Genomic DNA, 14,958 nt, shown 5'->3' with positions numbered 1-14,958 from the left:
ACCAGGGAAAGGACAAGGACTCGAGCCTGACCAGGATAGAGCCATATGGTCAAGTTCAAGCGGGCAAATACTCTTCAGGGCCTCATCACACCTCAGTCACTGTAGTCGCTCTGCTGACCTCCACAGGGAAAAGGAATCTTCAGAGAACATGCTCGAGCCCCGTGTGGAAAACATGAGCTTGAAGCTCTACTCCCTCATCCTTCCCTTAAATGAGTACCGGGTGCACTGCCAGCTGACAGTGACACTCCTTGTAAGGTCACTAGGGAACCAGATATTACCTATTCAATCTAGGGAAACACGTGAACTGTGGCTGTGGTTTCATTATTGAGTAGCCATCTTTGGGCAGCTTCACACTGACTGCCATGATGCACCCTCCACCACTCTGCAGGTATAACTGCGTCAATGGCTTCTAAGTACCAACCATTAGAGGACAGCTATTTCTACAGCGATCACTAGACAACACTCACTGATGGTGACTTCTACTTCATTGGTATAATCTATGGCAACTCCCATGGGCAAGGAGTCATCACTCTTGTCTGTCACCGGCAGTTCCGCTCGACTGGAGTCCTCCAGTAGCCAAGATTCCCAATTAGTCTGGAAAGAAAGGAAAGAAAAAAAGGACAATCAGGAAGAGGTGTGTTGTTTAGCATTTTGCACTGCTTCTTCTTGGCACTGCTCCAGAGAATACCTGGCATGGGTCAGCTTCCTGTGCTGAAGGGGGGCTCTGACCCCTGGCCTGGAACAACATCTATAAGTCAAGAGTACCCCAGCATCTGAGTGGCTAAGTGAGCCGGCTTCTCCACCTGATCCCGGTGTGTCTGCCCCATCTTCTAAGGTCCAGGCTGCCTGCCACAATTTGGCAGTTTCTAAACATGCAGGTGCCTATGTCACTAGTCACTGAGACAGAAGGCAACTGGGCCTGTCTTCTTGTCTCCCACTGGCCAGTTCTGCTGCTTACACTCCTCGAGAAACTTCTACATCTTCCCAGTCACATCCCTCTTGCTCCTGTTTTCGTAGCTGGGCTCCATTCTATCCAACAAATGACTCCTGAGTCTTATGATTCATTAACATTCTGTTTAGATTTTTGTCGTGGCCAGCTGGGCAGCATGAGTCAGAGGAAACAGAAGACAAGTAATGAAGCTAGGAAAACAAGCTGCTCAGGCCCGGAAGAGTACACACTCATACTACATGGCTGTATTCATGGACAGGAGTATTCAAGGTACAGTCACAAGGCTGCAAACCAAGCCGACTCTAACTCTTAAGTAAGCCTCCAAGCAAAACAAAAGTGATCTGAAAACATTACAGACCAGCATGCAGACAGCGGCAGTGCGGGGACCGCCAACAGAAGCCAGCGAGAACAGCTGAAAGGGCACTATGAAAATGGGCCAAGGGGAACGAGAAGAGACACCAAGGTTGGGGTGCAGCTTGGTGTGCATGCACAAAGCTCTGGGTTCAATCTCCAACACTGTAAAGCCACGTGTAAGAGGGGAGGGGAAGGAAGGGAGAAGCTATTGCTTGAGGCATTTTATCCTTTAGCCTTTGCACTAAAAGCTCCGTGAAAGGGACATGCATTACAGTCTTAAGCAGCCACCTCCACGAGACCTCTCTCAAAACAGCATGATTCAACACAAAAATGACAAAAAAGCAGAAATTTACCTGATCACTTTGTCGAGCAAGGATGCTAACTTCTGTTGAGGCTGCAGATGCTGCCAGCACTAAATCCCTTAAGAACAAAACCAAAAAGCCATTACATTCAAGTCTACCAAGAGCTCGAGCCTGACTGGGTCTACAGTACAGCACAGGGCAAAGTTTCCTAGCAGGCCGGAGAGAAGATGGAAGGTACTTGATGTAGTGTTGGGCTTTTTAGTTCCAAAAATCCCTGGAAAACCCACCCACTACTATCCAAGTCTGGGCTCACAAGAATCCTGCCCCACAGCAGGGAAATCCAGCCCAAGAAGAAGCTCCAATGGACTCTCAAAGGTAAGCTGCTCTTGGAGAAACCCTGAATGGGTTCCTAAGTATCAGTATTTTTAACCCAGGTGACCGCTGATGCCTACAATCCCAGCACTCAGAGGACTGAGGTGGGAGGAGCACTGTAAATCTAAGGGTAGTCTGAGCTACAAATGACTTCTTCAAAACAAACAATCAGTACTGTCACTGTTGGCACTCACTGCAGTTGAGAAAATTGGACTTCGTGATGCTGGGTGTCATGGTGCATGCCTTTAATCCTAGCCCCAACCCCGGAGGCAGAGGCAGGCAGACCTGAGTTTGAGGGTGGCCTGGTCTATACGGTGAGTCCAGGACAGCCAGGACTAACAGTGAGACCTTGCTTCAAAAAACAAATGGGTGGGGGAGGGGTGGGTACACATTTATTGGACTTTGCAGATTAGTACACACTGAATATAAATAAATCAGGATTGGGAAGTAGACATCATAGCCATGAGGACATTATTACCCATCAGCTGAAAATACACTGAGGCCTATCAGCCTGTACTTTGCTCTCTTACTGAACAGCTCCCTACTGAACTCAGAGGCTGGTGTGTGCTCTACCGCGCAGCGGCTCTCTGCTCACCACTCCTCGATGTAACTGAGGTAGTAGTGGTGCTGTCGCTCTGTGCAGCTGCTGTAGCAGGGCTCCATCAAGTTCACAAACACCTCTGGGTGCTTTTCTTCTTTTTTCTATAAACAAGAGGAGGGGAGAGAAATTTTATGTGCAAATTTTCTGGACTCCTACCCAGCTCACAATCTCAAAACTTAAGCGCAATCAGAAACGTGTTGCAGTTTCTGTGCACAAACATAGGATGAGTTCTGAAGGGCACTCAGGAATAGGAACCCCATCACCAGGCAAGTCGAAGAGGAACTGCCTTCTGCCAGAGCCTGCCGCAAGACAGCCTTTGTGCTACCTGGCTTTCTCACCTGCATGGCAGAGCCACCAGCTTCCTTAGGTCCCGAGTGCTATGAAGACGGCTTCAGCAAGCACTCTCCGTCTACTGCAGGAAGCACCAGCACTCGGCCAGCAGTGGTGTCAATGCTACTCCCAAGGAAGGGAGTTAATAAGATTGTCAAAAACATCTCAATGAACATAATTTTTTTGTTTTGTTTTGTTTTGTTTTGTTTTTCGAGACAGGGTTTCTCTGTGGCTTTGGAGCCTGTCCTGGAACTAGCTCTGTAGACCAGGCTGGTCTCGAACTCACAGAGATTCACCTGCCTCTGCCTCCCGAGTGCTGGGATTAAAGGCGTGCGCCACCACGCCCGGCTCAATGAACGTAATTTTAAACTGGACCTCAGCAGACATCCAAGAGAATTACTACAACAACCTGGTACGGTGGCTCACCCTTATAAGCCTAGCAGTTGGAAGGCTAAAGCAGGAGGACTGTTGAAAATTCCAGGCCATCCTGGGATAGAGCGAGTTCCAGTTCACCCTGGGCTATAGTGTAAATGACCCTGTCTCAAAAAGAAAACAATCAGAAAAAAGTTCACAAAGACACTTCCCATACTGGCAAGGACTAGCATGTGGACCTGCCACACACTAACCCCGTGCTGGGAGCCGCGGTAGCGGTGAGATACAACTGGTCCAATTCTCCTAAGAGAGACAGGCATGCTTTCTAAAGCTCATCAGAGGCACACATCAACTGGGCACAATGGAATGTACATATAATTCCAGCAGTTGGGAGGCAGAGGCAAAAGAATTGTGAGTTCATGGCCAAACTGAACTCTTTAGCAAGAAAACCAAGGGCTAGAGACATAATCCAGTGACAGATGCTGGCTTGTGTGTACGTGGCACAGATTAAATCCTTAACATCAAAAAACAAACAACAAAACCCCTACAAGGAAAAAAAAAGGCAGCTACCCTGACCTACAGATTTCATTTCTCAATATGTATATTAAAAATACACAGAATCACCACCCAGCATAGACAGAAAATGATCTCTTGGAAACATGCCCAAGGAGCAGCACAGAAAGAACCAAATCCATCCTATCCTGTTCTTACAGAACAAGGCTGCTAACAGACGTCACTAACGGACATGAGGGGCTCCCAATAAAGCCAGGAGTAGAAAGCCCCGTCTGTTTGATTTTGACATTTCCTGACCCAGCACTTAAGAGAAGAGCAGGAGGATTAAGAGTTTGAAGACTAGAGCTGAAGAGATGGCTCAGCGGTTAAGTGCATTGGTTGCTCTTCCAGAGGACCCAAGTTCAATTCCAGCACACACATGGTGGTGTGGGAAGTCCTTCTGTATACTGGTTAATGAATAAAGCCATGCAGCCGTCCATAGGAGACAGTCGCACTGGAACCTTCCCAGTAAGCCATAGCCATGTGGCAATACACAGATTAATAGAAATGGGTAAACTTAAGATATAAGAGTTAGCTAGAGGGGCTGGAGAGATGACTCAGCGGTTAAGAGCATTGCCTGCTCTTCCAAAGGTCCTGAGTTCAATTCCCAGCAACCACATGGTGGGTCACAACCATCTGTAATGAAGTCTGGTGCCCTCTTCTGGCCTTCAGGCATACACGCAGACAGAACACTGTATACATAATAAGTAAATAAATAAATATTTAAAAAAAAAAAAGAGTTAGCTAGAAATACTCTTAACCTATTGGCCAAGCAATGAATCAAATAATACAGTTTCTGAGTAATTATTTCAGGACTAAGCGGCCAGGAGCAAACAAGCAGCCTCCAAAAACAACATGGCAGCTCACAACTGTCTGTAACTCCAGTTTTTTGGGATCTGATATCTTCACGCTAATGCTAAATAAATTATTTTTTAAAAAAAGTCTGAGGACCAACTGTACTGTGAGCTCCTGTCTCCAAGATAGAAAACAGAGTGGAGAACTGGAAATCTGTATACAAAAATATCAAGTTGTTTTTGAATGGTAGGATTAAAATTCTCTTTCTTAAGCAGAGCAAACAGATTTATTAAGGAAGAACTGGAAAAAACTCCCAATAGTAGAAGTTCTAAAGGAGGAACACTAAATAATGTTGTTTGTTTTTCAAGATGGCCTTTTTAGGTGTCTTTTTCTCTAATATTTCTAAGTAATCTTGTGGATCCCACTTTCTTCTCTCCATGACTCTGACTACAGATTATTAACTCCCCCATTCACCAGCACATGGGATCCTTAAAAGCAACGACTCTGACCTGGTCCTCTGTATGCTCAGCTTTAAAGCAGTGCCCAAACTACCTGTACCTCATAATAGGGCCAGGCGGTAGTGGTGCACACCTTTAACCCCAGCACTAGAGAGACAGAGGCAAGTGAATGTCTATGAGTTCTAGGCCAGTCCAGCAGAACAAGTTCCAGGACAGCCAGGGCTACACAGAGAAACCAGGCCTCAAAACACACACAAACACACACACCAAGCCTGTGGTGGTCTGAAGGAGACTCGCCCCCATGGGTAGATATGCCTGAATGCTTGATCCCCAGTTAGTGGAACTTTGGGGAAGATTCAGAGGTGTGGCCTTGTTGCATGAAGTTTGTCACTGGGAAGCAGGCTTTAAGGTTTCAAAGGCCCACACTAGGCCAAGAGTCTCTCTCTCTGGCTACCTCTCCAGTGCCACGCCTGTCTGTCTCTTGCCATCATGATCATGGACTAACCTTGAAAACTATAAGCAAGACCCCAAATGATTGCTTTCTTTTGTAAGAATTGCCCTGTTCATGGTGCCTTTTCAAGCAAGAGAACAGTAACAAAGTCAGTGCTCTAAATGGACACCATCATTTTGGTCCCAGGCCCACAGTATAACATTGAAACCTTACACCTGACTCTACAATCACAGCCAATAAGGAAAGGGATTTAATTCTAAGCTAGCTTATTAGAGGACTTCTGTGACTCTCAGCAAACAAAGGTGTTCTTTTCACATGCTTACCGGGAGTAAAGCCATCACCACGTCTGGACAGGTTTCCAAGGCCCCGTCTGCACCAGCATAGACTATCATGAAGACATAGGTTCCAATCCACAGCACATCCAGAACTGAAAAACATACACCCGATTCCTAGGTCACCAATCTCAGCAAGAAGATACAGCTAAATGCATCTATGTTTGGAATAGTCACCACATGTTACAAGAGTTAACTTAGACAAAGAAAGAAAAGTACTATGGCTTTTAGCAAAGGTTCATACTCCATTGAATAAGGATAATTCACAGATACAAATGCATCAATTAGCCCAGTTTCTTAAAAATAGTGGGTTTTCTACAGGATTATTATTAGGGAAAAGGAAGAATTCTTATAAAAATGAGAGATCTATTTCAAGCTATTATATAGTAACTCATGACACTGTGAAACTGGCTTCTACACTCTCCTGAGCAGGGACAGAGGATCTCATATGGCTAGAACGGCTGCAATAGAGGCCAGAAAATAAGCAAAGCAGTTGTTACCTCTCACAGGATGATCTGACTCATAAAATGGAGGACATGGAATGACCTTTTTTTCCTGCAAAGTCTGAAAAAGATTTGAAAAATGTCAAATGAAACAATGCTTAAATCAATGTAACTCAAATCCAATCAGATCGCCTAGAAACTGATGTTCTAACTCCCCTCCACACCCCCAAAGAGAGCAGCATCTACTCCTAGCACACCCTACCCAGGGAAACGCTCACACGAACCCCTTCCGCTGGAGCTGATGAGATGCTCAAGGCAGCAGCACTCACAGTGCACAGCTACTAGCACTGATGCCCATGCCCATCAATAAGACACTGAGTCCGTCTACACAGGAGACTACCACGAGCCTCTGAAGAGAGAGTAGCTGCCTGCATAGAACTGGAAAGAAAACCTCAGTATACTAAGCTTTTAAAAATAAAAAAGTAAGCCGGGTGCATGCCTTTAAAACCAGCAGAGGCAGAGGCAGAGGCAGGCGGATCTTTGTGAGTTCAAGGCCAATCTGGTCTACTAGAGCTAGTTCCAGGACAGGCTCCAAAGCTACAGAGGCAAGCAGATCTCTGTAAGTTTGAGGTCAGCCTGGTCTACATAGCAGAATGCCAGAACAGTCAGGATTACAGAGAGACCTTGCCTCAAAAGCAAGCAAACAGACAAGCAACAAAAGTCAATAAGCCGCATTATCATTTTAGAGGCTGATGCCTCCCAAAAGACTATACACCCATTCTCACATGATGTTCGACAACAAACAAAGGTGACTGCCTGTACTTCCAGTTACTAAAGAGACGGCTCAGTGGTCAGCGCCCTGGCCGCTCTTACAGAGGACCTGAGTTTGATTCCTAGCACCCACATTAGCTCCCAACCATTCTAACTGGAGTTCCAGATCTGATAGCTCTCTTGTGCCCTCCAAAGATACAATGCATGCACGTGGTACATATACACACTTGCAGGCAAAACACTCAGAGCCATAAATAAATAAAAAAAAATTTTTTTTGATGGGTGTGATGGCACACTTCTTTGATCCCAACACTCCTGAGGAAGAGGCAGGTGGATCTCTGAGCTCAAGCCCAGTCAGGTCTACAAAGTGAGACCCTGTCATAAAAAAACAAAACAGGGGCTGGAGAGACAGCTCAATGGTTGAGAGCACTGGCAGCTCTTCCAGAGGACCTGGGTTCAATTCTTAGAACCCACATGACAACTCACTACTGTCTTACCTCTGGTTCAAGTTCTGACACCTTCACTCAAACACACATGCAGGCAAAACACCAATGCACATAAAATAAATAACTCAACAAAACTCCCCCTAAGGAGAAGAGGAAAAAAATGCACAAGAGCATCTGCTTTGTTTGATGCCCACAACCAGAGACACCGCACCTTTAAGAGGGTTGGAAATAAAAACTGTCCTTTAACCAGAGCGACACTGTTACAGCTTCTCAGCCCCATTTCTTTTTAAGCTGTTTATGTAGAATTGCCCCTCTATGCAGGTTGCTAAACAGACTTCATTCACACACATCAAAGTTCTCCAATGAAGCCAAGTAACAAAGAATGGTTATGAGTAGAAACGCCTCCTGCTTTATTCCAACATTTCCTGGTGTATTTTAAGAAGCCACGGTGCATGCCATTGAGCCAGCACTTAGGAGGCAGAGTGGGAGGAGGAAGAGTTTGAAGACCAACTGAACAACATACTGAGATCATGTCTCAAAATGACAGAAAGGGGAAGGAATAGAATTTGGAAAATTTTCCTATTAAAGTATCATTGTTTCTGAATGACAGGATTGAAAATTATTTCTTTTTAAGTTGAGCAAACAGACTGATCAAGGAAAACAAGAGCTGGGCAGTGGTGGCGCACGTCTTTAATCCCAGCACTCAGGAGGCAGAGGCAGGCAGGTCTCTGTGAGTTTGAGGCCAGCCTGGTCTACAACAGCTAGTTCCAGGATAGGCCCCAAAGCTACAGAGAAATCCTGTCTCAAAAAAAAAAAAAAAAAAGGAAAACTGGAATATGAAGCTCGGGGAAAGAGCGCATAGCTCAGGAGCACATTTTACTTTAAAGGGAAAACAAAAACAGTGCATTTCCATACCAGCGGTTTGCATGAGCAAACATAAGAGAGAGGAGGCCTGAATACTCAGGACAATGGAGCCTCTAAAGGACTGGGAGACAGAGCAAAGAGGAAAATCTCTTCCTCATTTATGGAGAGATTGATTACAATGAAGAATATAAATTCCTTTTTGCTTACTTTGTAGTGCTAAAGACGGGACCCAAGGCCTCACGCTAGCCAAGCACTCTAACACTAAGATGTTCCAAACCACCCCCAACAATGATAACTTAAATAGGAAAAGTTCTCAGGTGCAAAGTAGAACTCACGGGAAGGTACTGGACCACGGTTCCATTCCGCTTTCCTACGGCCAGCTGCTTTCCTTTGGGGCTCCAGCACACTATAAAGAGAATGCCAGCAATTAAAAACCCAGTGAAAAGAAAGCAGACCCCAAGATCTAGACAGCAACATAATCACCCCAAAAGAGATCGTTCCAAGCAAAATGGAGAAAGTACAACCAGTTTAACAATACAAGCCAATGACATACCAGTGGAGTTTTGCAAGACAAGAATGAAGGTGTTTAAATAATCAGGAATCACCCTGATGTTTCTATTTGTTACTTCTAGTGCTTTTCATAGAGGTACAAATGACTTCCAGATGGTCACCCAGCAACAATTCCTCTCAAAAATCCAGTTTTAAGTGAGCTGTGCTCAAATATTTCTTTCTCTCAATAGCCCAAGCACATTCAATTAATTCATATATGCCGTTTGGTTTCAAGATCATTAACTATAAAAATAAAGGATATTCTCAATTTCTACCCTCTCTCCATCCCCAGCAATCCACACAAAACAAAGAAGGCCATTCAGAAATTAATTTTTAAATAGCCTGTCATTATTGTACTTTATGGGCGGGAAGCCTTTATTACCCACCACATGTAACTGCTGCCGAGGGAGGAAGAGTGGAACACACTTTCACCACATCTGTAACTTGCAGGACAGCAATACTGCCATCAGCCAGACAAACTGCCACCATGGAAGGGACAGTGGGGTTCCACTTCATATCAGTCACCATCCCGTCTGCATCCTTGGAAAGCTTGTGATAGGCAAATGGACGTTTCAGTGGCTTTGCCTGTTAAAATAAGGGTACAAATGCAAAATAAATAATCACAAAGGCACTTATGATTCAGAGAAAATGATTGAATATGCATCCTTTCTTAAATCAAACTCTCTAGTTCTTCATAACCAAGGGGAAAAAGAAGGGCCTGCATAGTGATCTATTAGTCACAGACAATTCAATGGAACTTAGAAAGGCCGTCAGTTACTTCACTACACTCAGAGGGACTGCTGGTCGGGGTACGCAAAGCAGGAGTCTAGGATCTGCTTAGCGACCCTGGCTAGCTTTTAGATTTCTTTCTTTGGCTGTTGATGGGGGTGAGTTTTATTTGTTCTGCTTTCTGAGACAGGTTCTTTAGCCTGGCCTGGTCTCAAACTCACTATCTGCCTTCTGCGGTCTAGGGACTACAGGTGTGTGCTAGCATGCTTGACCAATGTTAAACTCTCTGAAATCTGTCTTTCCATCTGTAAAATGAAGACACTGTACCTACTACAGGAAGGATGAAAAAAGACAAGCCATACAAACACCTAATCCCAAACATATAGTCAGTGTTCTACACTGCTACTGAAAAGCCTGCCTCAGGAGAGACCCTGCCTCAGGAGAGACCCTGCCTCAGGAGAGACCAGATCAAACAACACTGACACCAGCCTTCTCCATTAGCTCCACGTCTGTCACAGGGCAAATCTCTAAGCTTCCTCAAGTAGCATTCTTGCATGTAAACAAGAAATGTTACCTTGATACAGGGCTTAGTATAAAATATTTTGCTAAAATGCTTTCTGTTTCAAAGACTTACGAGTCTATATTTAAGGAATATTTTTGTGACCTATATTTTAATCCAGAGACTTCATATGTCAACCTGAGATGCATCTGTCAGTCAAAAGGAAACTACTCCAATTCCCCAAACAGCAAATATCCAGAAATGGTTTCAGCCAGGATCATAGGAAGATTTCTGATGGTCAGATTAAGAGCCAGCATTCCTCAGGAACTTCTGAAACTGGTTCCCATCTGCCAAAAGGAGTCATTTCCCTTACCTCCAAAGAGGGACATTCACCTATGGTGCCTATTAGCACATCAAAGCTCAAGCTGGCCTCCAGGTTCCTTCAGTATCTTAAGTATCTGTTACACATTTCAAAGCCCATGATAGCACCTAACCTCTTCCCCTATCCTAAATTCCCTACAGCTCATGGACTCCCCCACCCCCAAGCTACCCTGTCTCCTTATAAGTCTGCTATTCCCAGTCTTCTCTCTCCCCTCTACACTCACTGTTTTCTCTACTCTCTCGCCACATCCTGTCTGCAGGCCATGTTCAGTCCATTTCCTTCTCTCTACGCTCTGGACTCTTCACTCCCTTCTATCTCCAACAGAAACGTTCCCCTCAGCCATACCACGAAGAGCCCTGTCATCAGTTTACCCAGCTTCCAGGTTAGACTGTCTATGAGGAAATCTCTTTGTTCCATGTTGAAAATACAGTTTACAGTTACAGTATCTTACCTGATTTGAAAACGTGCGGACATCAAAAAAAGCTACAAGGGAGCCGTATTCACTGGACACCATGCATGCAGAGAGCGTGAGGTTGTCACAGCTCAGTGCCAGGTGATGTACGGGGAATTTCAGAGGGACATTCAAGCCCTGGACTGTCTCAACTACAAAAACACAAGAAACAAAGCAAAAAACAGCATGTTCTAGGCACATAGCCACAATCCTTTATCCAAGTCAATATGAAACATTTTGCTATCTACATAAACATATACCCTTGGATTCTTACTTATGGAAACTAATTTTAACTTTCCAGCTAACTGGTTTTCTCTTTCTTTTTTTCCCCCAGACAGGGTTTCTCTTTGTATCCCTGGATGTCCTGGAACTCACTCTGTAGACCAGGCTGGCCCCGAACTCACAGAGATCAACCTGCCTCTGCCTCTGGGGTTGGGGCTGGGATTAAAGGCGTGGGTCACTACTGTCCAGCTTAACTTTCCTATAAGGAGGTAATGATGCATTAAATATTCCAAGACTTCCTATTGCCCTTGCTGAAGAGGCTTTTGCTACAATGTCCCAAATACACATTTCCATCTGTTGGGTTGGTTCTGTCATGCCTTCTCCTAGACAGCCAGAGTTCAAGTTCAACTGAGCAAAAGAAAAGCATGGCACAACAGTAAGTTCTTTCCCCAGATCTTAGAGAACAGGCCACAGAAACAGGAGCACAGAGGGTTAAAGAGAAAACTCAGAAAGGCAGGGCTTTTGGCACCCTACTCTGCAAGGCAATCTTAAGCATAAAAGCAATTTTAACTTTCATATTAAAATTGTGTCTCGGAAAGGAAATAAGTCGATTAGCGTGCCACCACAGACCATCTCTGCTATGCAATACGTCAAAGTGCTTACCAATTTTATTGGGATCATCGCCAGGTTTGTTCTGGATAAGAAGGCTTTTGGTAGGAAAAACACACAAGCCATTGGTCCCACCAGCAAAGAGCATACCATACTTATTGGATATGGCAAGCACACTCGAGCGCTCCTTGGGCAACTCCTCAGGAGAGTCAAAGATCCTCACTTTCTTCAATGCTCTAAACTGAAAGTCCTGTTTTGGGGGGTGAAACAAAATCAATTTCCGGGAAGGAAGAAATTAAATGATGTTTACTATTATAGTCCATAAACACAATTTCAATATAACAAAATACATTATTACCCAGAGGCCAACAATTTTCTGTTTTTAGACTCTCTATATTTTTGGTGATGCATGGCTTAATATTCATTAACATTTGTTGAATGAAATATCAAGGGCTGGATAGAGGGCTCAGTGGTTAAGATCACTGGCTGCTATTCCAAAAGTTCTGGGTTCAATTCCCAGCATCTACATAGCAGCTCACAACAGTAACTCCAGTTCCTGGGGATCCAACAATCCCACACTTTGTTAGTCTGTAATCACTTTGCTAAGCTGCATTTGTGCCCCACCCCACCCAATAAACCCATCTTTAGGTCAGGGTTTTAGTGAAAAGAATTTGACAGCTCCAAGAGAAAATTTGTTTCTATTGAGCCATATGGTTGCCTCATAAACAGTGTCTAGCACAACCATACACACTATTTTCCTTGTAGCGCATGTTTAATGCATATTTACTCAAAAGGTAGACGGAAATATTCTCAAATCTAATTGAATATAGTGGGCAAAGGATCACACAACTTTCCCCACATCTTTGTGATTATCAACCTAATAGTCATGATTATATTACTGAGTCTTGATGGCCTTTGTGTGGGGGGCCAGTGTGATGAAGCAATACAAAAAGAGCTCTCCTTTCTGGTACTGGTAGCAATACTGCTATTCATCCTGTGGTTCTAAGGCCTCTCCACCCCAGCATAGCTGACGAGCATGACCCATGCCCATCAGGGGGCTCAGCACAGGCGCTGATGCTCAAGAAAAGAGCCACTATTTCTAAGCATGATATGGGCCACTCTCCCGTATACGCATTTTAGCGATTCTAGCGATTCCCGCTGTTCACACAAATGGCTAACTCCCTTCTGCAATTCACTCATTTCCAGCTGTCTATGGTTCTGTGTTTTCATTCTGCCAGATTATATAAGTCAACTATCAATACAGTATCCACACGTGGGGGGGAGGGGCATCCCTCTTATTACAGCCAAGTGCCTTCCCTTTAATTTCCTGCCTTCGAGCTGACTTCCAGCGCCAAACTGTCTTTCTATCCCAATTAACTAGGGGTTTTGGAAGGCAGAAGTGTTTCTTGGTTCCACCTTGTGCAGTCTGGACCACCTTCAAGTATCAGCATAGAGAAAGCTAAGTAAGGGGCTACACCAACTGTGGTGATGCACACCAATAATCCCAGCACTTGGGAGATGGAGGCAGGGGCATCAAGAGTGCAAGGCCAGCCTCAAGCAGACAGAAGCCAACTTTGTTGGACTACAAGAGACCCTGTCTTAAAATAAGACTTAAGGCTTCGGCCACGTGACTTTGGATAATTTATTTTCAAAACTTCAATTTGCTCTCTTTAAGAGCTAGTTGTAAGGGCTATGGTGACGATGGCCACAGCACCTCGCACGCAATAAAAAGTCGTTACTCCTATGGCGACCAGCACATGAGAGTAGCAAGGGTAACTTAAGAGGCGTGGCCAAGCCCACCTAAGGGCAAGTGACCCGCACTTGGAGAGAACCCACGCTAGCGACACGCACGGGACTGCGGCCGCTGTGAGGCGGGCGCTCTGAACCTGGTAAACTGTTGGAAGCAGGCGGGGGGTGGGGGGCGTTCCAGGGCAACTCCAGGGCTACCGCAGGCAGGGAGGCCCCAGCCGATCTCTACCTTCATCTCCCGCTCAGGGACTATGGCATCCATATCGTCTCCCATCGTGCCGCCTTCGGGGCGTCCAAGAAGCTGCCGCTGCCGCCCGCAGCCTTTCCTACACAGCCCAGGCCACTCGGGCCCCGACTTCCTCTCCCTGGTGCCAGCGGCGCGCGGAAGACGCGCGCTTCCGGCGCGCATAGCTGACGTCAACCACGCCGGATTGTGGGGTGGCCCGAGTCAGTCGCGGGCTCATCCGAAGTCGCGCGCTTGCCTGTCCACCAGCCCCCATTGGCCAGTTTTCCGGGGTGTGGCCACGAGGCGCGCGCCGACGACCTCCCTTCCAGATCCGCGCGCACACACCCGTTTTCGGAAGGTTTCTGTCGTTACGCGGCGCGCGCTTTTGTCAATCAAAGACTGGAAAATTACCCGCAGCTCCTATCTGCAGGGCTGTTAGTAGCTTCCGACTCAGAGAAGTTAGGAACTTGAAACTGTGTCCAAGGGACAGCTTTGAGAGGTTTAGGAAGAGCGGGCAAAGAAATTTAGATAGTAGGTGGACTGGCGTGTCCCGGTGCTGAAACCTTTTGCCCCAAGCTGAAAACGAAGCGGAAAAGGAGTAAAGATACGTTTTGGCAATCATTTCAGAGCAAAAGCCATATCTACAGTGTTGCCTTTAACCTTCCAGTTGGGGTTTGGTGACTTTTAATAGAAACCCAGTTATGGTGGTGTGTGCCAAAATCACCTCTCGGGAGGTGGAGGCCTGAGGATCAGGAACTCAAGGCCATCCTCGGCTACTTGGCTATCCTTAGCTATCCTGGTTTACACGAGGCCCGGTCTGAAAAAAACGAATTGTTTAATGAAATAAGGGAATTCCACACAAAGCGGTTAACAAATTAACCAGTGGCTCTCAGCCGAGACGGGTTAAGACCTAGATGTACTAACTGGTGTTGAACTTTCTGGAAAAATAAATGTAGAGGTTCCTAACTTCGAGCTGGTGTGTCCGGTCCATGAGGGCACATTCTGTCATGTGCTTTTTTCAATGAGTTATTTATGTGTCCCACGCCTCTTCTCATTGTAAAATAATGATAAAAGTAAAAGGGGAGCCGGGCGTGGTTAGTATTCAGGCCTCTGTACTGGCTCTGCCCTTAGGGTCCTGACAGATGCGTCC

General features: G+C 45.6%; 1 protein-coding gene across 2 annotated transcripts in view; it reads right to left on the bottom strand.

The window, feature by feature from the left end:
* Positions 1-13,938, bottom strand: part of Nup214 (nucleoporin 214) — an 80,828-nt gene extending 66,890 nt beyond the window's left edge. For both annotated transcript variants that reach the window (XM_057755086.1, XM_057755087.1), the window contains exons 1-10: positions 13,812-13,938; positions 11,888-12,083; positions 11,003-11,154; positions 9,328-9,526; positions 8,728-8,798; positions 6,369-6,432; positions 5,860-5,963; positions 2,573-2,679; positions 1,657-1,723; positions 468-594 (exon numbers count right to left, since the gene is read on the bottom strand). In XM_057755086.1, the coding sequence (XP_057611069.1) occupies positions 468-594; positions 1,657-1,723; positions 2,573-2,679; positions 5,860-5,963; positions 6,369-6,432; positions 8,728-8,798; positions 9,328-9,526; positions 11,003-11,154; positions 11,888-12,083; positions 13,812-13,856 (1,132 nt within the window). In that variant the 5' untranslated portion in view covers positions 13,857-13,938. The remainder of the gene's footprint in view (positions 1-467; positions 595-1,656; positions 1,724-2,572; positions 2,680-5,859; positions 5,964-6,368; positions 6,433-8,727; positions 8,799-9,327; positions 9,527-11,002; positions 11,155-11,887; positions 12,084-13,811) is intronic.
* Positions 13,939-14,958: the final 1,020 nt, after the last annotated feature.

Source organism: Chionomys nivalis, chromosome 22 (assembly GCF_950005125.1).
Source record: "Chionomys nivalis chromosome 22, mChiNiv1.1, whole genome shotgun sequence".
Classification (NCBI taxonomy): domain Eukaryota; kingdom Metazoa; phylum Chordata; class Mammalia; order Rodentia; family Cricetidae; genus Chionomys; species Chionomys nivalis.
Note: the sequence above shows the minus strand (reverse complement) of the source record. Positions and strands in the feature narration are given on the sequence as shown.